The sequence below is a fragment of the Hypomesus nipponensis genome, chromosome 18 (assembly GCF_054491055.1).
Source record: "Hypomesus nipponensis isolate SF chromosome 18, ASM5449105v1, whole genome shotgun sequence".
Classification (NCBI taxonomy): domain Eukaryota; kingdom Metazoa; phylum Chordata; class Actinopteri; order Osmeriformes; family Osmeridae; genus Hypomesus; species Hypomesus nipponensis.
Genome location: NC_140378.1, coordinates 12,307,110 through 12,331,340, shown reverse-complemented (window position 1 = coordinate 12,331,340; position 24,231 = coordinate 12,307,110). Strand labels below are relative to the sequence as shown.

Here is a 24,231-nt window from a genome sequence, read left to right as displayed (position 1 = left end):
TGAGAAACACAACAGAGGTTAAATGTTCTGTTTGTTGAATGTACTCTGTTGTTCACCATGTAGGTCAAGCGTGTATACTATTTTTACCGAAAAAGTAAATAGTGCTCAAGCAGATGTAGGCTACTTTATCGCAAACCCTTCTCATGGAACATCCTGTCACACAATTAACCAAACACTAGCTCTATAACCCAAATAGACCACTAGATGACAGCACTGTCCGACAAATTTGGAAAATGGAAAATACAGTATTCCAAACTCTATCGCAAGGATGTGGACCGTCCCTTCCTGTTTTAGTGCCGAGAGAGCCACCGTACCGAGACACATTGAAGCAGGAATACAGTCACTTACAACGCGATTATGTCTGGATTTTCGCTTATTTTGTCTAATTCCAGGCTATTTATTTTACAACGTGAAGTATACAGTTATGTTTATTAATGTTGTCACGGTGGCTTTAACCTCATTTCGTAGATAGTTAATAACCTATTTATTATGCTCGTTCCTTTCCCGTGTCAATGATTGTCCAACCCTTAGTCTCATGGCGGAAACAAAAATAATATACCATATTGATGAGGAGGAGACTCCTTATTTAGTTAAACTATCCGTTTCTCCTGAAAAAGTCACTTTAGCAGATTTCAAAAATGTGCTCAACAATCGTCCAGTCAATAGCTACAAATTCTTCTTTAAATCCATGGACCAGGATTTTGGGTAAGTGCGATACGGATGCATTTTCTACTTCTGTTGTTATTGGTGGGATATATGTTGCCTAACCCTTTTGTGGCTAACCTTACCGGTACAAGCATGCCTTGATTTGACAAAAAAGGTTGTGATATTGTAACATGACGCCAAAGTGTGCCATGTCTGATTCCATGCCTTGCACCTGTTCATTGTATCCAATGCGCATTGGGGTACTGTAGCTGAATCCTTTGAAGTTCGGACTGTGACATAAACATCCCATCACCATTCTCTCCTGTAGCAGACATTTACATTGCTTGATATCCTTTTAAATACACTAATGCCAAACGTGTAGCCTCTGGCATTAGTTCATGTCATGTAAAAATCTCAACATGCTTGCGATGGATCTTGCAAGTTCTAAATCGATGTGCAACTGATAATTGCCAGACAGGTTTTCAGGGTGCCTTTGTGTACTGCAGGAGTCCGCATCTATTAATGGAAGGGGAATAAAGAGATCAGGAGAAAACGTAGGCTAACCTTATTTTAACATAAATAACTCAACTATGCATTTAAAGAAAGTCACGGCGTCGCTTTAGTTTTAGGCTTATATTTAGCCTAGGCTGCATAACGCAAACTTTACCGTAGAGGTTGCATTTTAATAGGATAGTACAATAATCCTGTCCAATACGCTTGATACCCAATTGGATTGCATTTTCACAGTAGGGGAGCATGCATCCCTCTCGTGTCCACACGCACGCGCGCGCACATCTTCAGTAACACCCACACATTTACACACACACAAAGGTAGATCTTATATCTGACATGCAATGTATGTTATGTAGTTACAATGTTACCACAATGGCGTTTCATTTATAAGAACAAAGATATAACCCACTTGTCCGTAGCTGGGGTACTGTCATTTATGTTGACGTTTAGTCCTGCGACTGCAGGCCTCGAATCAGCTGAATACCCCGAGTAGAAACATGGCTGCCCGCAAGACGAGCACTCCCATATAGAAGCGAACACCGTGGCTTGACGGCCTGCATAGGGGTGTCAGAATGACGATCGTTTCTAGATAATGACATGTTGTCGGACTAAAATAAATAACTGTCCAATATCCGGAATTGGTTTTGTATGTAACTTGATGAATGATATGGCTACTGTTTACGAACGTCATCGATTTCACAGCGTCTCTATTGTCCCGTGAGTGGACAGTGGGAGAATACAGTCCAGTCTAGACTATCTGGTCAGAGGTTTTATGTTTATTCAATAGATCTATAGATTTCCTTTGAACAAATTGAAATGAAAATGAATTGTTATGTTGTTGGCTGTGTTTGTTATTATGGACTCATCATGGATGCATTTTTTTACTCTCTTAATCAGCCAGTAGGGAGGTGGCAATACAGTCATGGTCATGTTAATAGTGTGTTTGACCCAAGGAAGGTTGCCCTCTCTCTCTCCTTGCTCCACCCACACATTCACAAAGACATCTCTAATAGTTCTGGGCCAGAAGTCAACTTGTATCATGTCTCACATGCAAAGACCAAGCCAGTAGGCTACACCTGGCACAAATGCAACTCAGCTAGACTCAACTTAACTGTTTTGAATACTTCCCTCTTTTAGTTTGAGTTCATAATTATTCTTCATTGTTGATAAGACCAGATATGTTAATGGACAGACTTGCAACCTGTAGGTAGCTTCCTTTCAGGTCTTTTCTCTGTATAGCACAGCCTCCCAATTCAGCATGGAATGACAACACAGATACAAGGAATCAGGCAGCAGCCTGTGTGTGTCTGTGTGTGTGTCTGTGTGTGTGTGTCTGTGTGTGTGTCTGTGTGTGTGTCTGTGTGTGTCTCCGCAGGCATGAGTCTGCGTCTGATACATTCCCTCTGACCTTGTGTAGGAGAGAGAACAAGGTTTCCTCAGTAGGACTGAGTGTGCATTGTGCTGTGTGCTGTCCCTAGCAGTGCCTGTCTGCTCTGTGTCCTTCTGGCATGGACCAGGGCTTTGCTGCTATCAGGGCGTCAGGTGATTCACAGGAACATTATTGAAAAAAACACAGCATCTACTGTACGTTTGTGGCCCAGAACACGGAGCCATGGCCTCATGGTGTATTTGCATTATCGGCATGGTGGTCAATGGGTGTGCAAAAAAACAGCTGGGAAGCTGTCATGAAGTCTACCCATTGGCTAGTTTATGTTGATTTGTTGTGCAGATGGACAGGGTCACTGCTGTTGGTAGGTTTGATTTATTTTCGTTACATATCTGTAAGTCTCAAGAAGGAAGATAATTGGGCTTCCCAGTCAGATAATTAAACCAGTTAATTCTTTGAGCTCAATTTGGAAGGGAAGCAAACAAAGAGAGACAGAGAACAGTCGATCTTTGAGGTAGCCATGGCTGTCATATCATACTGCACAGACACAGACAGCATGGCGGATGGAGAATTAGCCAGGGAGGAATAAGACTCCTCCACACAGAGGAAAACCAATAAATCGCTTGCAGTTACAGACGGTGTTTGATATGTAAATCAACAGTCAGAGCAAGGCCTTCTATAGTAGACCTCCTGTTGTGAAAGAGAGAGAGCTGTTCCCTACGTATTCGGTTTCAACACTAGATTAGGGCTGATGATGTTTAAAGGTAAACCACAAATCATGTTTTATGTACTGTTTGTCCACTCTCTGGCTCAGTAGATGTGTGGCTGGTTTGTAGCATTATAGCCTGTAATATAATTTAATGATTGCCATTCATGTAGTGAAGGAAAGGATATAAACAGGGGTTGTTATATTTTACATCACACTATTAGACTGCCTTTAGAGGAGAGGGGACATTGTTGGGCCTGGAAAAAAATATAGAAAATTCTCTTGCAGATAAACTGAAGAGAAAAAAATGACATTGGATTTCACTCCTTTTCTGTAGATTGCAAAAGGCTGGTCTTTTTGATAGCTTTTAGGTTTCCTCAAATGGCAGTTGTTTGTTCTTTTGAAGTTCACAGAGATGAAGAGGAAGCCTGAAATGAGCTATGTATGATCCGTGTCGTTTGTCTTAGTAAAGGAGGATACATGATTCTGCTATTGAAGGATAACGGATCTTCATTTGGTTATGTGTTTACAGTAGTGAAACTGCTCCACTCTGCCTCGCCTCTGCAGTATGCAGGGTTTGACACAAGAACCGGTATTAAAACTGTCATCATCTTCTGTACCTGAGATTTTCAAGGAATGGACAAAGGCTAATGGCAAATGGCTAGGAACGACCGTTCTGCATCTATGCCTCGTCATTTGCTTATGTCATCATTATTTTGGTCCTCTTTGTGTCAGTCTTTTCTCCTCAGGGGAGGGAAGTCCCTGGACCCCAAACTGCTGCATTCCCCTGTCCTGCCCCCTGCTCTGGGCTCAATGGACCATCTTCTAACTAGCTCTCCTCTGCCTCAGAGCATAAATAAACAGTTGTAATCCCCACCGTGCGGAGGCCCACCAGTACAGTATGCAGCAATCCCCCTCTAAATCTTGTGTCATTATCCGGTCAAATCTGTTAAGACCCATTTAAGCTGCCAGCTTTAAGACTGGAAGGTTGTGACAGAAGTCCAGACACATGTCTCTTTAAACGCTGCCCTGTGTAAGTCACCTAGTGACCCAGCCACTGTGTGGCCGTGGGTGGATGTGCGTGGATTTGTCCGTGTCATTGTGAACCTGGGAGTTTAACAAATATGAATGCCCCTCACATCAGATTGAACTTTAAAAGAGTGGATGCATCAGGCTGAGCTGGGCTCTGAAGACGTCATGGGTTTTTCTTGGATGTGAATTTGGATTCCTTTGGATCTTGATGTTTTTAACAGAGAAGGACAGTTGCCAATGATTCTTATTGGAGTTAAAATAACCAAATTCTTGACCATTTATAGGTAAAATATTTAGAAAATATATTAATATGAAGTCTTACATTACTGGGTTTTGGACATATTGAATCCAAACACATAGTTTCTCTCAGTCTTGAAACGAAGGCCTGTATTTGTTTGTATTGACCACTCCCACATCCTCACAAGTTACCTTACAGTTGGTCATGTGACTAGAGAGAGAGGATGCAAACACTTCCTACCTAACAACCAGCAACCCGAGTCACACCCCGTTCTTCCTCTGTAAGGTGGAGTGGGCCAGAGCATTCTCAGCACAAGTCAGCTCCAACTACAAGACTGTGTTATCTCTGCCTGTCCACCACTCCCTGTTCACAGCAGCCCTGCAACAACACACACAGCCTGGGCAGTCATGTGAGGAAGAACCTCTGGCAAAGCCTGAAGGGAAAATCCATAAATCTAGGGAACAGCAGTTTCAGAAACTCACTAGGTTCAAACTTCTGAAAGTTTTCATCCTCAAGTTCTATGTTCCTCACTCTCTCTCTATCTTTCCTCTTTGTCATTCTTTCTCTCCTATTTCACGTCCAGATTGCAAACCCCTGCAGCAAACAAAAGGCCTATTCAAACCATTCAGTTTCTACAATTAGCCAGTTTGCCTCTTCCCAATTATACATGCACACACACACACACACACACACACACACACACACACACACACACACACACACACACACACACACACACACACACACACACATAGGCACACACACAGTAGTGTGTAAAGCTTCCTCTGCCTGATGTATGTGACCAGAGCCTAGCAGGTGTGGGCTACTGACAGGTTCCTGCTGAACTGTGTCCTGTGGGGTCGGAGGGTAACTGGGTGGTATTTCTGTAGGGAATTTACAGTGTGAGACGTACACAGAGAGGGAGGCTCCCTCACTCCATCACTCTATTAATACTCCTCGACTCCTCACCTCGTCTCGCTGCTGTCCCCCTTTTCACGCCAGCACACACTCTCTCAACCGGATCATCCGTGTCAGAGATCCGCTCCTCGGACCCGTCACCAGATTATCACGACAACGCAGTCCTCGTCTGAGGGATGTGATAAGGAGTGTCGAGGCCATCAGATGAGAGCTCTGTTAATGCTGATTGTGTGTGTGCGTGTCTTCATATTGCAACACGAGGCTGTTAAATCAAGCAGGGCTGCTTTTTATAGGCAAGCTGAACACAAGCATACACACACATGGGTTTGCATTTAGACTGCATGTTCACAGCTATTCATGGAGGTGTGTCCTTTCATTGACTTGGTCTGCAGCACCATCATGTTAGTCTGCTCGTTTTGACTAGAGGCTGTAAATCCACCGATGGAGGATAAAAATGGCTGTCTCAACAACACCAAAGGTGCCAACTAAGAAACATGAAATCAAACTGGAAAGTTCTTACTAAACAGGAGTCTGTTCAGTAAGAATTTAGCCTTCTTTCAGTGGACCCTTACACTTGAATGATATTTACCCGGGCTAAATGGAGAAGTGGTGAGTGAGCAACGACTTTGTAAACTGACTGGGTCTGTCTGTCTGTCCTGCAGGGTTGTCAAAGAGGAGATTTCCGATGACAACGCCAAGCTGCCCTGCTTCAATGGGAGAGTGGTATCCTGGGTGAGTAACTGTGATGAATGTTGTATCCCTACCCCCCCCCCATCTCCTGGCCATCAGCCTACCCCCTCTCGCTCTATCCTACGGCCCCTCTCCGCTGGCTCCCCCCCCTCCCATCCCCCTGGCTCCTGGCCGCGCTGGCTCAGCTCTATCTAAAGATACCTGGAGCGTTCCACCACGGACATGTAATCCAGCTGGAGATCATGATATCACGCCTCCACAACCCTGCACAAGGACTCTTCAGCTCCAGCTCAGTGCTGAGCCACTCAGTGCACTATACAGGTGTGAGGCCGGCCGTGAGGAGGTGTTCGGCTCAGGGAACACTCTCATAATGGCAGGCAGTCCTGACCCTCCATGACTGCTTTTAAAAGCCACACATCACACCGCGGTGTACATCATCATCCACATAGGAGTCTATGATGATTGAAACAGCTGTGTATCACCAGCCTGGCATGCAGAAGGTACACGTGTTGGTGTCATGTATTTTGACAGGCCACAGAGGCAGAAGGCTCTGAGCAGTGTTACACTGATGACTGTGACAGGCTCCACATACCACACCCATGAATTATAGACCTCCGTGGTACGGGGAGGGATGGTATTTTCACACTGTTATGTAAGAGCACTGTGTATCAGCACATACAGAAACACACACAGCCATGTATACATGGGCGCTGAAGCAGAAAGACAGCCCATCGCCATGCATCGCCAGCTCCTCTTGTAGGGCCCATTGAAGTTTAAACACACAGGTATTGAATTACGAATTGCGGTTTGAAACATTGTGGGGATAGTGTCTGCCATTTGTAGTTTGTGAGTCTTAATCATGTCTGGCTGTTACCAGGGTGTCCCTACGGCGTGTTCCTTTAGCTCTCATTATCCTGCCGGAGATGAAAGCGGAGCAGCTGTATCTATGGGGCATTTTACATAAGCCTTTGTGCTCACACTCAGCCGAGTGAAAGCAGTGTGCTCTGCCGCGATCCCACTGTTTCTCAAGTTGTTTACGCATCGCCACCAGCCAGTCCCCGGGCCCTCCACCGCCGTCCTCTCCTCCTCTCTGGCCTGGGGATCTGTCCGTCTCTGTGGCCTGGTCTGGTCGGAGCTCAGGGATGCCTCTTGCTTTCTGACTCTGGGCTGTCCCTGTGACGACTGTGTCTTGTGTGCCTTCATCTGCTGATGCGGCTCAATTGGTTTGCTTTCGTCGCTCCGCTGCGTCGTGTTTTGTTTCTTTTGTTGATTATGTGTCTATCTATGTCTCTCTCTCTCTCTCTCTCTCTCTCTCTCTCTCTCTCTCTCTCTCTCTCTCTCTCTCTCTCTCTCTCTCTCTCTCTCTCTCTCTCTCTCTCTCTCTCTCTCTCTCTCTCTCTCTGTCTCTGTCTCTCAGCTGGTCCTGGCAGAGAGCTCCCACTCAGATGGGGGGTCCCAGTGTACAGAGAGCCATCCAGAGCTGCCCCCTCCCCTGGAAAGAACAGGGGGCATCGGCGACTCGCGCCCCCCCTCCTTTCAGTAAGTACACTGGTGGTGTGTGCTCTGTTATGACATCAAATGTGCTGTTCCATATACACATGATTTCACCCACAATTGCACAACAGTGCACACACAATTGCACAGACCCCCAACACGTGCACACGAGAGCCTGTGCACCGGCTGACCTTTTTAATTCACCGCGAGCCATATGCGCTAATCAGACTTTGGAGAGCTCATCAGAGAGACTCATCTCACTCAGGGGCCCAACGCACATGGAAGGCTTGTGTGTGTTTGTGTGCCCCCCCGTGCGACTGTGTGTGGATGTGTGGATGTCTATGTTGTACACACGTGTTCATATGCCATGTGTTCATGTTACCTCTCAAGTACTGTACATGAAATGGCTGTTTAGTCAGGCGTACGGCAACGTGTTAGTCCGCTCATCTATGTAAGCATCCCCATGATGCATACCCTCCCAGTACTGCTCCAGAAATAGTCATGATAGCATAAACATCTTTGGAAACGCTGCCATTGAAAGCATGCCATTGTATTCATCCACTAAAAGCACCCATTGACAGTTCGCCGTTAATAACGAGATATGTGGCCCCACAATGTGAAGTGTTACAGGGCCAGCTCAGAGCTCCATACAGGGAGGACTGCAGCCCGCTTGACCCTTCTGCAAGCCCAGACTTCAGCTTCAAACAGATGTATTAGAGATTCTCACTGCATTTGTTAAAGGAAGGCCCTAAGCTAAATATAGCAGGGAGCTATGGCTCCAGGGCTGTGAGGCTATATGACTACGGAGCTGTGCAGCAGGGGGGCAGGGGGGCAGGGAGCTGGGGTTGTTGCCATTACAGCTGCAGAGTGCGCACTGCTGCACTCTATATTGAGAACATGCAATCTGTCATGTCTCTGGATGTCTTCATCCCCAGTTTGACATGCTGGCTCGTTCTGACCCTCTGTGGACTGCTCCCTGCTGCTCGCCTGTCAGTTTGCCTGATGATTGTATTGTTCCTTCTCCTCTTTTCCTGCTGTATCTACTGCCACCCTGTGGTCAGACTTGGAGTAGCCAGCTTCCTCATAGCGCACTGTCCCCTCCCTCTCCTCTTTTTATTCTCCTGGTCTCTCTCTCTCCCTATTTGAACCAGACAGGCAGTATTTTTTTCTGAGAAATTGTTATTGTGAATTCCGTATATAAGGCGTGGCTCTCTGAAATAAAGCTTGTCTCCCACCCTCACCCTGCCTCTGTAAATAAACTGAATATTATTACCAGTTCCATTTCTTATTGTGGTGTATTCATGTATTTCATGTATCCATCCCTTGTGAATGGCCGTGTTTGACGAGGGACAGAATAGGTGTTCAGTGCTGAGAGCGAGCAGAATTGATGTGCTTCTGCACGGTAATCCGGATTAACGGACATTAAAAGCACCCGTCTCTGTTTCCCAGAAGGGGGGGATGGACGGCAGCGGCAGAGGGGAGTTGAAAGGGGAAGTGAAAGGGGAGGGGAGGGGGGGTGTTCACAGCTCCAGCCCCTCCCTCCCTATACTAGGCCCTCCCCTTTATAATCTCCCACAGGAACAACAGACCCCCTGCCTAGCTAGACTGCAGCCACCAACACACAGACAGTCACCACAGTTGTAGCCATGACTACGCACGGCCTGCACCACCAACCTCAACCAGTACACCTCTGTACGGAGCTGCCACAGCCCCTGGGACCTGCATCTGGAGTAGAGGCCGCTGGGTCATCACTCTGTTTGCCTGTATGCAGTGTTCTGTACTGGAACAGCTCTGATGTATCATTAGACTGATACGGAAACACCATTCTGCCTTGTTGGGTATGTTGTTGCCTTGAGTGAACACTGCAGACACAGCAGCTTGTCCTCGCGTAGTCTGATTTGCATTCGTCATTCACGCTTTTCCCTGAAGGCAAATTAAACTGCAGTTTTTTAAGCCTGGTGACGAGGTGTGTGTGTGTGTAGGTGCGCCCACGTGTGAAGGACATTCCTTTTGAACATGGGTTTACTGTTTCTGTGTGTGCAATCCGGAGTGTGTCCACGTGCTTGTGTGACAGGTTTGGTTACATTGTGCACGCCAAAGTGTGTGCGTGGATGTGTGTGTGGCAGGCTTGGTTGAGTTGTGTTCTCACCAGCTTCAAGTTTCCCTGGTGCCTGTAGGCTCTCTCTAACCTGACCCTGCAGCCCGAGGCCCCAGTTTGCCTGGCCCTCCCTCGCAACACCCTGCAGTCCTGCAGCTCTGCAGACACCCCCCCCCCAGCCCTGCCCAGCCCTGCCCTGCTCAGCCCACACCTGCTCTACCAGTCTCCCCCTTTCCCTCTCTCTCTTTCTCTTTATCTCTCTCTCTTAGCCCTCGATCCACCATGCCAGAGGCACCATCTGGGCTTTCAAAAAGACTCATTAATGCCAGTGTTGGACACGGAAAGCATCTCTCAGGCTATATGGTCATTAATAGCCCTTAGTGAAAAACACATCACATACCACACGACAATGAAGCTGGCCTTTTGGCCTGGGGAGGCTGAATTTGAAACGGATTTAACCCTGAGGTTGTCCTCCCTCCAAACAGATCTCATGACAGACAGATTTATTGTACCTATAGAGAGACTGTGACTGTCTTGGGTATAGAATATACATAATTATTAGCTGCTGGTTGTCATGTGTGTGTGTTCCATTGTCTGTCCAGGTAAAGTAATTTGATTCTGTGTGTTTTTCAGTGCCAACGCGGTAAGCAGTCGTGACGGACTGGACACAGAGACGGGTACAGAGTCCCTTCTGAGCCACCGTAGAGAGCGGGAGAGAGAGCGAGCACGACGAAGAGCACGAGAGACAGAGAGTGAGTCACCGCTGGGTCCTCACAACGAAACCCAGCCTGTCCCGTCACCATCACACCCCATAGCCTCCATGCACGTCTGCTCACCACACTCCCCTGGACAAGTATGCCTCCCAAGCACCAGACAGTACATGGTAGTTCAGACAGCTATGCAGGAGAGAAGCACAGTACATACAGTACATACAATACAGGAGCTGTGTGAGAACAGGACAAGCATCCATCTGCTTGTGGCAGGTAAGTGGAATCGGAGCCCAGTTGTGCCATATGACCAAGACTGCTGCAGGCTTGGCTTCTCTCGTCCTCCACCTCTGTTTCCTGGCTGAGGCTCAGGTTCATGGCCCAGGGGAGTTTCCACTTCATGGTTGAACTCCAGTAGAATGACTCTGGAGTTGTGAAATACAGAGGATACGAGAGGAAAGCAGTTCCTGTCTCTTACCTCGTGCTGCTGTGGAACCAGCATGGAATATTATTTAGTTGTTGGGTAGGATACTACGGGGAGGATACTACTGTGGATCAATACAAGCAAACATCACTGAATATACTCTATTCTCCTCACATTCACTGTATCAAAACACCTTTCTTTACAGACAGTGTGGTAAATACATGGGGCACTTCAGTCTAATGTGGAAAGTTGGGAAGATTGGAAACAAACAGCATTCTTTATTTGTTATTTCACGGATGTGCTCCGGCACTGACGACAGAAAGCTCCATGAAGGTCACTTTTTTGGATGAGTAAAAGAGAGGAGGGGGATGGGGAGGAGGAAGAGAAGGGGGGGCTTCCTCTGCCCTCCTTTAGGGGAACTTCTCTCTCTCACAGATATTCTATTGTCAGAAGGGTAGCCAGTCAGACACGAAGCGTCTTTCTTTCTCCACTCACAAAGAATGCAGCGGAGAACTGCTGAACAGCCACCAACACTTTGCCACCAACACTTAAAATACTGTTCATGTCTTGCCCGTAAAAAATATTCTCCCAGTCTTTCTCAGTCCTCTGCTGGTGCTGGGTGATGCTGAGGGCAGATAGTCTCTGCCCGCCAGAAGCTCATTCCACTAGAAACAGGCAGCCTCCATAGCCTGCTGTTTCTGTTTCCCCTCCATGCTCACAACTGAGCCAGCTCTTTATCTCTCTCTCTCTCCCTCTCTCTCCAATATCTCCATCTCTCCTCCTCTGATCCCTTCATCTCAGCCAGTCTGGCTGTGTGGATCCGGCTCTCCAGGCTCATTAAACTCAATATTCATAAATGTACGTGGCGCAATTAGCAGCAAAGTCTGAAGCATTCGTCTGAGATAGTTCGAAGAGAAAGAATTGTGTGTGTGTGCTTTGTGAGCGAGTGAGCATGTGTGTTTGCATGTTCAACATGCGTGCATGTGAACTCCTATATTTTGCAGCACTTTCAATGTAATGCCTGAAAGGTTAGGGTTAGGGTTAGGGTTAGGCTCGCTGACTCCCCTGCTGTCAGTGTCATTTCACTTTTTTCTCTCCAATCGTTCAGAGTTCAGAGAGTGATGAGAGATGTGTCAGGCCAGGTCCCTGTGCTTGTCCATGTCTCTAGAAATAGTTGCTTGCAGATCCTCTGCTGAAGGACTAATAATTGCTTGCCCATTTCCCCCCCTCCCTCCATCTGCTAGTTTGTTAGCTCTAATTAAATGAGAGCGTCGGGGGATAGTCCCTGTTCATCAACATGCAGCTTCATGGCTCATAAAAGATAGCTTACTCTGCCCAATAGAATCAGATTGAATTAGCTTGTGTTTGCTTGGAGCTCATGACAATGTCACGGTGGTCACCTTGTGGCTTGGGTACAGAGACCCAGCCATCATGTAGCAGCCTGCCTGCCTGCAGCCATGGTGGCCGGAATTCCCCTGTCTTGTCTGTGACACAGGTAAGTGCTCAGTGTCTGCCTGAATACGAGCTGTTTTACTGAGAACAGAGCAAGCTGAATCAAAGTGTCAGCTCTGGTAAACATATCCCTTGTTCTCTCCTTTCCTGCAGAATGTCTGAGAATGAAAAGGTGAATATTGTAGGGTGACAGGAGGGTGAGAGGAGGGGACAGGTGTAGGACCCTAAGGGAAGCATGGAGTTATGGGATAGGATATATTTCATGTCTACGGGCGTTCTACCTCCTACCTGCACTGAGGTTAGAAGTGAATTGACACCTCAGACAAAGTGCATACACCAATGCCAAGACGAGTGTAACACTGAAAGGTTATTCATATGATATTGTTCAAATTTGAAACTTAAAATATATATGTTGACTGGTCAGGTATGTAAATGTAACATCTTACATATCATATCCGGGTATTATCAAGCAAGTAATTTTTCTGAAACAATTGAAAAACTGTGTTAAATTAACTTCTATAATTCGTGTCCGTAAACTGTAATGGAAAAGGACTTGAGCTAACAACATGATGGCATCGTTACCTGTGACGGATGAAATCGCTTCTCATCCGAATTTTTTTTTTTTTGCTGTGCGAGCTCAACGCTGTGAGAAACTGTCATCTGATTGGTCGAAGGGGGGATTAAAGCAGATATAGTTGTGTCGCGTGTTAGGAGTGACTGTTGTAGTTTAGCTCCGTCTCAGTTTGTTCAGTTAGTGTGTGGGGTTAGACTGTTCGTCTGCTGCAATTGCGGTAAGAATTTGAGAAACAGTAATTGTATTTGTTTAATCTATTGTTTGCATGGGAAACGATCGAATACATTTTATTCAAAAATGTTATTTAATTTGCATATTTTAATTTAAATTAATTGATTAGAAAATCCCTATGGCAATGGTTTGTCACGTTTGTGACAGCGGTTGAGATTACCTTTGAGATTTTCTTTGTCTTGTCATTTTCAATAAATAGCAATCTGTGCTATCGAAGGCAATACACCGTTTTCTGCCAATGAAAGTTAGCATCTCAAAATAGCAATATTTTGTCACCTTAGTAAGTACTTCAGTAGGCTACTATTGGTGGTAAATGGTGGACATCTGGCATTTTTTTTAAATCTCTTTGGATAATTCATATATGAATCAGAATGATGAAATAGGAAAAGCTTCCAATCCAATCTGTTTAATGGTGGATAGATCCTTAAGGACAGTGAAGGTAGTTTTTAACGTGTTGTATAGTCCACAACGTAGTTTATAAATTGGGCTGTATTGAGACAATGGCTGAATACTGTATCTTGACAATATTGAACAAATACAGCTGTGCACAGGCATGCAGAGGACATTAATGAAACAGAACAGGGTACTTTAACACACCTGCTGCATTGTCTGCTACTGAGCTGAGAGGAGGAAAGATGATGTTGAGCGACTGTCTCGTTATCTCCTGTTCACACTGCATTTCTCCTCTCCCCCTGTCTCCTCACTACCTTGGCTGTAGATAAGGAGACTGTCAGCACCCTGTTTCTAGGCAGGAAGACTCATTCACCCCTGTCTGGGGCTGGGGGACAACAAGCAGGCTGTACTACCCATACTGTACTTACTGTACACTGCAGAACTGCTGTAGCGACTCAGTTTTACTAATGTGTGTGTGAGAGAGACTGTCTAGGTTTTTGAATGAGAGTGAGCTTGCATGTGTGTGTGAGAACACTCTTGGGGCTGACGTACAGTAGCAATGGGCACTACCACATTACTGGAATGTTTCGGTCGCACACGAAGAACACAGGCACGGCCGCGCCCTCTACGCCTGGGCAGACCTTTCCAGCCAATCCGCTGTTACCCTGAGAAAGCGCCACGCCCCTGCCACTGTAAGGAAGGTGATGGATAGGTGTTGGGAGTTTTGGAGATTATGGGTGAACACTGTTTTAGGTGGCGAGGTGTACCCATTAAAATGTTGTTTTTATGTTAGTACAAAAATCCCACAAATACATTAGCTATAGTAAAATGTTTTGATACATAAATATTTCCGTATGTAACCAAAATCCTCTTTTTGTGTAATAATCTTGACATTTTAGCAGTCCATCAATTCAGCAAATTAGTTTGACTATTCTTTCTGTCTGCCCTTTTGACCCCAACTGTACCGTTTTGTGACATGTATTTCTTGTCACTGTCCCGTTCTAATCTTTCTCCCCATCAAATTCATCTCTCCACCCTCCCTGAAGTTATTCTGTCTGAGTCTGACGGTGACCTCTGATGATAAAGTGGTTTCTGGTTGTCCTTCCAGTCCCTCGTATCAACGGCCACTCCAAGTCGGAGCGCACTGCGCGGGACTCGGCCATGGGCTACGACAGCGCCTCGGTGATGAGCAGCGAGCTGGAGACCAGCTCCTTCGTCGACAGTGAGGAAGATGAGGATGCCAGCAGGTACGTAGAAGGACAATGACCCTCTGTCTCTCTCTATCCTTTCCGTCATGTGTTTGTGGTGACCACCTGACCCCCTGACCTCTCCCCCTCCCTGTCAGGCTCAGCAGCTCCACAGAGCAGAGCTCCTCCTCTCAGCTGATGCGCAGACACAAACGCCGCAGACGGAGGCACAAAGTGGCCAAAATAGACCGGGTGAGAGACTGCTGCTGGATGACACGGGAGTAGGAGGGAATGTGTGTGTGTGTGTGTAGCGTGTATGTATCACCGCAGGAGAGAGAGAGCATGCATGGAACGTGGTATTAAGGTTTGTGAATTTTTCTGAATGAACGACTGTCTCACTGGCCTGTCTGTGTGCTAGTCCTCTTCCTTCAGCAGCATCACAGACTCCACTATGAGCCTCAACATCATCACTGTCACTCTCAACATGGGTAAGGGCTCACCCTACTTCTCTCCCCTGGACCGCTTTGTGTCTGGAAACATTGTTGGAAATATATTCCTAGATACCCCTTAGCTTCGTAGCCTTTGAGTTCATTTGTTCCTGTGACCTGATTCTCGTCTGGTGTCTGTGTGTGTGTGTGACAGAGAAGTACAACTTCCTGGGTATCAGCATCGTGGGCCAGAGCAACGACCGGGGCGACGGCGGCATCTACATCGGCTCCATCATGAAGGGCGGAGCCGTGGCTGCAGACGGCAGGATCGAACCTGGAGACATGCTCCTGCAGGTGGGCTCCACCTTGCTCTCCCATCCCCAACACCCTGCTCACCCTCTAGGGGCACACTCCACACTCGGCTGAGGGAGCAACAACAGACCTGGCCTGTTCTCCTCGCCTCCCTGTAACTGTGTTGTATGGATGTTGTTATTCTGCCTCTCCCTTTCCTTCCTGTGGCTGGTGTTCTTTGATCTGTGTGGCTGGAACCCCTGCTGCTCTCAAACCCTGGCTGCTTGTTGTTTATTGTCAATGCCAGGGTCCAACATGTAGTTTCTCTGCCCATGCATAAAGTAGGAAAACCTAAATATATAAAGCAGCTTAGGATTTACTCGCCTTTTACGTGCGACTAAAAGCCTTGCAGTGCCCCGGAGATTAACAACTGTACTGTAGCACACCAAAAAGCAAAAGGATAGTTCTAAAGAATTCCTTCCTTGTGACTTATGTTTATGGATCTTGGTGTCATGTGAACCCCCAGGTGAACGATGTGAACTTTGAGAACATGAGCAACGATGATGCTGTCCGCATCCTCAGAGAGATCGTGTCTAAAACCGGGTAAGAAAAATCTTGTGGCTGCTTCTGCTGACTGGCCTGGAGTAAACAGTACTCACAGGCAGTGTTTTTTATTACGATTCAGTTATGTGTGGCCCGGCTTGAATAGGGTCTGCCCTGCTCAAAGTTCGTAGACGTAATGTACCGGATGAACCACTGGTTGGCAATCTAAGCTGTTTTAGTGTGATTGACAGCAGTATAATTCTGAATATATTTTCTCCATAATCCCCCTCAAACCCGTTTAAACCAGCCGATTACTTTGGCTGCTGGGCAGCAGCTACACAGTTGTGTGCTTGAAGGGTCCAGTTGTCAGCCTGTTCTTAAACTGACCGAGTGTTTCTGTGCTGCAGGCCTATCAGCCTTACTGTAGCCAAGTGCTGGGATCCATCTCCACGTAGCTACTTCACGATCCCCAGAGGTAAGACACAGGCCCTTTCCTTTTCATTGAACAGACACATTGATCCAGAGCAACATCCCAGTAGAGGGGAGATTTGAACCTGCAACCTCTTGATCTGTAGTCAAATGCTCTGACCTCTGCGCCCCCCCATGCATGTGAGCACATGCATACAAACACGAAGAATAGAAGAACACAACTCATCGCCAAACAACCCCAACCCCCCCCACACACACCTTTTGGAAAACAATGTGCAGGTGTATTATTGTGTGTGTTTATTCAGCGGAGCCTGTAAGACCTATTGACCCTGCAGCCTGGATCTCTCACACCACCGCCCTCACCGGGCCCTACCCGCACTACGGTAGGACCACAACCCGACCACAACCACACACACACTAGCTACTGTATAGCACAGCACACCATATCAGGATATCCCAATGTCTCTGAGTCAACCACATGCTTCATCCAGACTCTGTCACCTCTCTCCTCGCTCAGAGTTTGACGACTTGCCATTGTCGGCCAGTAAGACAGACATGGCGACCATCGTCAAGGTGATGCAGCTGCCTGACTCTGGTCTGGAGATCCGGGACAGGATGTGGCTGAAGATCACCATCTCCAACGCTGTCATTGGTGAGAGGTCAAGGGAATCGCACAGAGAAATCTCCACTTGTCCACTTCTAAACTTGGCTGACTATGAGCTACAGGATATTGCTGACGATGTTGACGTAACGTTTGTACCCTACACTATTGTTGTATACAAGTGTATCTAATGTGCAATATCAACGTATCTGATGGTGGTATTGTATGTATTATTGTATGTATTACTGTGTCAAGTCATTGGGGCGTACATTGTGTGTGTGTGTGTTAGGTGCTGATGTGGTGGACTGGCTCTACTCCCGAGTGGAGGGCTTCAAGGACCGCCGTGATGCCAGGAAGTACGCCAGCAGTCTGCTCAAACATGGCTACCTGAGACACACCGTCAACAAGATCACCTTCTCTGAGCAGTGCTACTACACCTTCGGAGACCTCTGCCAAAGTACTGACGCCACGACCCCCTCCACGCCGCATACATCAGCTTCATCCACTACTGGTGTTTATGAGGCAGCTACATTGACCCTAGGATGTCACCTTAACTGGGGATTTACTGATATATAATCTCTCTCCTCTCTCTCTCTCTCTCTCTCTCTCTCTCTCTCTCTCTCTCTCTCTCTCTCTCTCTCTCTCTCTCTCTCTCTCTCTCTCTCTCTCTCTCTCTCTCTCTCTCTCTCTCTCTCTCTCTCTCTCTCTCTCTCTCTCTCTCTCTCTCTCTCTCTCTCTCTCTCTCTCTCTCTCTCTCTCTCTCTCTCTCTCTCTCTCTCTCTCTCTCTCTCTCTCTCTCTCTCTCTCTCTCTCTCCTCCAGACATGGCGTCACTCAACCTGAACGAGGGTTCCAGTGGTGGGGGCTCAGAACAGGACACCTTGGCCCCCCTCCCTCCCCCAGCCACCAACCCCTGGCCCCTGGGAGGTCAACCCTTCCCCTACCCCCCTTTCCCCTCCGCTCCCCCTGGCTTCCCCCCAGGATACTCCGACCCCTGCCACAGTTTCCACAGTGGCAGTGCCGGCAGCCAACACAGTGAGGGTGAGTGAGGCCTTGTCTTTAAACCTCAGTGTTCAGATATAAGTGGATCACACCTCATTGGCTGACCTCTTACCGGTCCAAATCTTATGCCAGTCAGTGACACAGTCTACACTACTGTATGTGCTAACCTGTGTGCCTGGATCTTTATTTTTTGGTCCCATTGTGTAGCTAGTTGCACATGAACACACCGTTCTTAGTCAAAGTGTCTAAAATCATCTTGTATCGTCAAGGTCAATCATGAGCATCTTGGGTCGCGCAGCAAGCGGGAAACTCTTCAGTACTGGGTGTGTACACACTGAACCGGACCAGCCTATTGGCTGAGCTCAGATTGCCAGCTTGATATGATCCAATGGTCCCCATCCTTCCTGAATGATCTTTTGTCTCATTTGCTACCTGCTGCTGTTGTTGCTGTGTCTTGCTGCTGCATGGTGGATAGACTGTGTCTGGGGGAGAGTGGCCTCTGCTGGATGTGGGATAGAAGTAGGCAGCATGAAAGATGAGCATTTCTCTCGTGTTATCGTGATCACATCGTAGAAAAGGCTCCATTCCTTCTCCTGTACGATCTTTTGTTGCAATCACCTTCAAGTGAATCCTTCAGCCATTGTCCTTGCCTGATTTCCGTCAGCTTTCGTTTTTGTTTATGGATGTCCACATAACCATTTGGCAACTTTGGGATTGGAGGAGAGAGAGAGAGAGAATAATAGGGAGCACCCAGCCCTGTCTGTTACCTCCCGTTTGCATCCTCTCCAGTCCAACTTGGTAGTTGTTTTATTTCCCATTTTGAGACAGGCATCTGTAGCTGTCATTACTGTGCATGCATGCCACGGAGTGTGACAGTGAGCAAGAGGAAGTAAGCAGGAGCGAGAGTGCCAGCGAATCAGTGTGCGTGTGTTTCTGTGTGTGTAAAGAGTTGTCTGCATTATGCATGGGGAAGTCCCCACAGTGCAATCAGATCACTGCTGTGAGCAGTGATGCAGTAGGCCCAGAGCAGGCTGGAAAGGACAGTGTCTGGGTTACACCCAGCTGGAGGAGGCTAGGATCCACTAGACCAGGCACAGCTGGACTGGGTCAGACTAGGTGAGTTAGTCTAGACCGGGCTGGACTCAACTGAGCCAGACTAGGGCTTGGCTGGGCTAGGTTTGATGGATCCAAGCTGATCTGGGTTGGACCAGGCTGGACTGGACTGGGAGGTGTTTAACTCTGTTGTTCCCTCTGTTTCTGCTGGGCAACGGTAGACTGAAGGAGGAGGTAGTCCCAGGACACTGGGGGAACCGGTAAGACAGCTAACACTCTCCTCCTTTACCTCTCTCTTCCTCTCTCTCTTTCTCTCTCTCTTTCTCTCTCTCTTCCTCTCTCTCTCTATGTGTTTCTCTCTGTCTATATCTATCTCTCTGGTCATTCTGATTATCTCACAAAAACTTTCATTTCCTCCATCTCACTTCTCATTTCATTTCTGTCTGTCTTTCTCCTTTCTCTCTCTCTTTCCTCTCTCTCTGTCTCTCTCTGTGGACTGCTCTCCTCTACATCTCTCTCTTTCTCTCTCTCTCTCTCCTCTGTGGACTGCTCTCATCTATTTCTCTCTCCTCTCTGTGGACTGCTCTCTCTCTCCTCTCTGTGGACTGCTCTCCTCTCTCTCTGTCTCTCTCTGTGGACTGCTCTCCTCTACATCTCTCTCTCCTCTGTGGACTGCTCTCATCTATCTCTCTCCTCTCTGTGGACTGCTCTCCTCTCTCTATCTCCTCTCTGTGGACTGCTCTCCTCTCTCTCTCTCTCTCTCTCTCTCTCTCTCTCTCTCTCTCTCTCTCTCTCTCTCTATTTCCTCTGTGGACTGCTCTCTTAACATAGCTTCAAGGTTTTTCTTTCCTCCTCCCATGCCTCTCCCACCGAGTTGCATTGATGTGTGTGTGTGTGTCCATACCGTTGCTGCAGCTGTTTGTGACTCTCCTGACAGCCCATTCTCCCTTTGTGCACCTCTGGGCATGTGTTGGTACTGTACTGAGTCTCAGTCCGAGAGGTGCATGATTCAACTGAGGCCAAGGCTTGCACTCATCATTCTCACTGATAGGGGGCGATCATACACCATACGCAGTACTAGGGCTCAATGCCAAAGAGGAGACAGGAATATGTGTTGGTTCACAATGTCGTGGTAGACCTTTATCAGGATGACATCATTAATGTGGAATTACTGGCATCGTGATCTCACAAAGTAACAGTTGACTGAATGACACAGAATCCCAATCAAAATGTACAAGATCATTTTCCAGTCCGTCTGCGTTGATCACCAATCCAGGGTTTTCCAATATTGAGGTGTGTCCTTGATGCAGGTGTATCATGACATTACACTCTAAATGTATGGACCTCAGAGAAGTCTGTATGTGGGCTTGACTAGTACACCAGACATGACATCACCAGTCTCATGTCTGCTTCCTGTTACCATGGGGATGAAGTCACTTGCCTTTGGCTGTTGATATTTAATGATTTGGGTTTTATGTACATATATATAGTCTCATTCCACTTGATATGAAGTATGTCTTCTAAAGCCTTTATAGACCCTATATGAGGCCTGAAGATGTTTCACCTGTCTTCTCGAAGCAAATCTGTCATGTAAGCATCTGTCATACGACCTGTAACCTCAGTGTGTTGTGGGCCTTATTAAGAGCTTGTGGGGCTTCACTAAGCTTTCAGAATCCACTGTTAAGGTGTGACTGTCTGCTACCTAGGATACACTAACTACCAGGTCAGCAACAGATGGCAACAGTAAGTCATAGCTGGTGAGCTGGAGCTGCAGATGGTGTTGTTATGGTGATGACAGGTGTGCAGACGTGGGCTGGGGGTTAACTGTCTGTGTTCCTGTCTCCTCCTCCCTCTCCCAGGAAGCCGAAGCAGCGGCTCCAACCCCAGCGCAGGGAAAGGCAGGCGCTCCTCCCCTCAAGAGAAGACCCACAGGTCCACTTGCAGCGAATCAGAGCAAGTCGTGCGGGGTGTCAGGCGTGGCGATAGGTCTGCCAGCCAACTCAGTCATCACAGCCATGCCCTCTCCAGTCACAGCCACACTCGCTCAGGTTTCAGCCACACCCAGTCTCACAGGAGTCACTGTCACTCGAAAAACATCCAAGCCCCCTTCTCCTATAGCCACGCCCCCTTCAGCCAACCCGTGCCCGGCTCCTGTGGCCACAGTGAGCGAAGCCACGCCTCCTCCTACGGCCCCCCTGGCCTACCCCCCCCATACTGCCTGGCACGCCTCGCCCCCAAGACGTCCGTCAGCAGCAGCACCCCCCCTGGGGCCCCCCCAGTGAGGGAGCTAGCTGCCGTCCCCCCCGAACTCACCGCCAGCCGCCAGTCCTTCCAGCACGCCATGGGAAACCCCTGTGAGTTCTTTGTTGACATCATGTGACAGACAGGACAGTGCCTTGAAAACTTGCCGAGCACAAACGATTCCCTCTGCCCTGCTCTCTCTGTTTTTCTTTGTCTCTCGCTCTCATTTTCATTCTTTTTCTCTCTCTTTTGTTCTCTCTCTCTCTCCCTCTGTCCCTTAGTTAAATCTCTTTGCTACTGACTATCCCTGTGTTCAGAATGTAGACCCTGGCCCTCGACCCACCGCTAGCTCATTGCTCCCTCTGATGTGCAAGAAAGGGAGGATGGGAAACCAGAGCACAAGAGTCCTCATACATACATGCGCGCACACACAGACACGCACACGCAGGTCCTCTGTCTGTGTGTGTGGAGAACCCTCCCAGCTCTTTTGTATTGACGTGACAGTAAGTGTACAGTTTGTGAACCGTGAGTGGTATTCAATGTGGTGATTCTAAAGAGCTGCCACACAGACAGGCCCAGGAGAGGGAACTCTATCTGGATGATCTCCTGTTGGACCAGACCTAGCTGGCTGGATCTGGATCTCAATCCCCCAGACCCAGACTCGGAGCAACAGCTTTGGACCGGGTCGACCCAGGACTGGAGACAGATCTCTTGGTATTTCTCCTTCACATCCTCTGCTACTATTTGGCACTTCAGACCAAAAGTGCAGCTCTAGCGGACCGCCGTTCTTGCTTATGCGGTATGCCAGGGGGACCTGGGATACTGCCACATCTGCCAACTAGTCAGTGCTAGCCTTGGCCACTTAGACAGCGCCTGGATCTTCTCAACGTTGTTAAGGAGGAAACGTGCCCAGTCTTTAGCTCAACTAGGCTGCATCATTTGCATGACCGCTTTAAAGGAGACAACAAGAATTCATTTTGCTACATATTTTGAAATTGAGGGTTACCTCGTGGCCAATGGTCTAAAAGAGAAATCCATACACTGGAGATTTTTTGTGATGTTATTTATGTGATCATGTTGAATTGATGGTGTCATACCTTGTCTGTCTCTCATTGGCCGACTGACACATAGACAATCAGACATCTCCTTTAGTGACCCAGTGGATTGACCATCACCACAGTCCACTGTCCAAGCTGTGCTTTGTCGAATGTATCATTACTGCAGTAACCCTGACTACCACAACAGTAGCATGTTGTGAACCAATTAGACCCCACTGTTGGCAGAGATACATGCCAACAGGATTGCAAACAGTGGTCATCCACCATGTCGGATTACTCAACATGAACGTATCGAGTGGAACAGAGATCACTGGTACAGTAGCTATATACATAGACATATACACATGTGTCTATGGCTATATACATGCTCCCTGTACACATGGGTGGGATGACATAGAGATCAGAGGGATGGCATTGTCTTGTGACTGGTGGTGTTCCTAGCCTGCCACTTCTCTGACAGGAAGGGCTGGGGTGAACAGGCCTGGATATTGATTCATCCTGTATAGTATTGTTCTGTAATCAAGTGACTTTCGAGAATGACAAGGGAAACCCCAATCCTCAATTCTGAGAATCATATGATAGAACTGAATAGTTGCCAGCTCTGATTGGCCCCAGAGCTGATTTAGGTGTGTTGTACCAGCTCTGTCCACATGGGGGAGAAGTAGCAGCACGCTCAGTTGAATATCAGCACTTTCTCATCTTTGTCTGGCCCTTTAGTATGAAACACTGTTTGCAATCAAAGATTTCTCCTTTGTTTTGTTTCTTTACAAAAGAGAGATAAATTGTACATAGAAATTTATTATATATAAGAATTAAAAAATATATATGTACAAACGTTTTGTCTTAATGCCTTTGTTTATTATGTGTGAACTACTAAACTTGATGGGGTAATCTCCACCAGCTTTGGGGGAGATTCTGATCACAGCTCTGATAGAATCTCCCCAAACGCTGCTTGAGATTACCCCATCAAGTTTAGTAGTAAGCTCTCTTTGTATCTAAATACGCCTCTGGGTGACGACACTTGGACCCAGCCCCGCTGTACTTTCCCAGTGGGCCGAGCTGTGACTCTCACATAACCCAGACAGACCGTACACAGGCGCCCGAGACCCTGCACAAGCGCTGCGTGGTACTCCACCACACTCACGTGTGGGAGGAAGTGCTGAGCAGGTTGTGGAAGGAAGTGATGCTGTGAACAGGCTATATGCTGAGGGGGAGTAGCAGGGTTTTAGTGCGTACTGTGACGTGTTTGCTTCAGAGCTCGTCTTTCTTCAGCCACAGCAGTCTGTCCTTGTCTAAATACAGAGGCAGTGTGTTGACCATTGTGTGTGAGGGAGGTGGTCCTTTGGAAAGTCTTCAGAGAGTTGGTAGTGACGTAGTTTCAGTATGAGTATCTTGTGCTATAATAAAACCCACAGCATTAACTTTTGTAGCTTCCTTAGCCGTCACAATGGCTTACAGTAGCACTTGACTGCAGTCAAGTTGGTCAATGGACCAACCTCCAACTATGGTTAGTACCAAGGAACATTCTGTTAAAAAAATCATTACAAATGGATCTCAACAGTATCATTAGCCCAACTATTACATAAAATACAGTACAGCGACAAGACAACAACTTTATCATATCTTAAGCATATCATTGAAATCTTCCCAGGTGCCACTGTATATGTATTGCAAAAAGGTGGTGGGAGAACATCAGTGAGGATATGCCATCCAGAGGTGTCTAGATTCTGTAGTTGACCAGGAGGTCAGAAACCTAGAAAGGTTAGAAACATATAGGATTGTCAGCATAGCATTGGTGGTAAGAGATGTGTTGTGACTTGATGATCAAGCAGAGTGATATAGTATTGAGCAGAACGGGTCCCATCATACCCTTATGCTCAAGTAGATGTGGCCAGGA

At 47.4% G+C, this 24,231-nt stretch overlaps 1 protein-coding gene across 3 annotated transcripts; it reads left to right on the top strand.

Annotated features, from left to right (window-relative positions):
* The first annotated feature begins 281 nt into the window (after positions 1 to 281).
* dvl1a (dishevelled segment polarity protein 1a) lies at positions 282 to 23,162 on the top strand. 3 transcript variants are annotated; one of them, XM_084680045.1, is made up of 16 exons: positions 282 to 705; positions 6,102 to 6,171; positions 7,547 to 7,668; positions 10,355 to 10,473; positions 14,611 to 14,749; positions 14,848 to 14,941; positions 15,108 to 15,177; positions 15,332 to 15,471; positions 15,935 to 16,011; positions 16,359 to 16,426; positions 16,686 to 16,763; positions 16,898 to 17,032; positions 17,271 to 17,438; positions 17,803 to 18,021; positions 20,895 to 21,389; positions 21,558 to 23,162. In XM_084680045.1, exons 1-16 carry the CDS (start codon positions 536 to 538, stop codon positions 21,575 to 21,577), a joined length of 2,184 nt encoding a protein of 727 aa, XP_084536171.1. In that variant the 5' UTR covers positions 282 to 535; the 3' UTR covers positions 21,578 to 23,162. The 3 variants fall into 3 exon arrangements, with proteins under 3 accessions (XP_084536171.1, XP_084536170.1, XP_084536172.1); XM_084680044.1 differs by having other exon boundaries at positions 20,895 to 23,162; XM_084680046.1 differs by lacking the exons at positions 282 to 705; positions 6,102 to 6,171; positions 7,547 to 7,668; positions 10,355 to 10,473 and adding an exon at positions 13,535 to 14,203 and having other exon boundaries at positions 20,895 to 23,162.
* Positions 23,163 to 24,231: the final 1,069 nt, after the last annotated feature.

What these genes read in the sequence shown, in the direction of transcription:
- dvl1a (XM_084680044.1), top strand. Translation starts at nt 536, where the DNA reads ATGGCGGAAACAAAAATAATATACCATATTGATGAGGAGGAGACTCCT. An exon ending in CGGGCCCTACCCGCACTACG is followed by an intron (nt 16,764 to 16,897) that starts GTAGGACCACAA and finishes CTCCTCGCTCAG; the next exon opens with AGTTTGACGACTTGCCATTG. An exon ending in CGGCAGCCAACACAGTGAGG is followed by an intron (nt 18,022 to 20,894) that starts GTGAGTGAGGCC and finishes TCCCTCTCCCAG; the next exon opens with GAAGCCGAAGCAGCGGCTCC.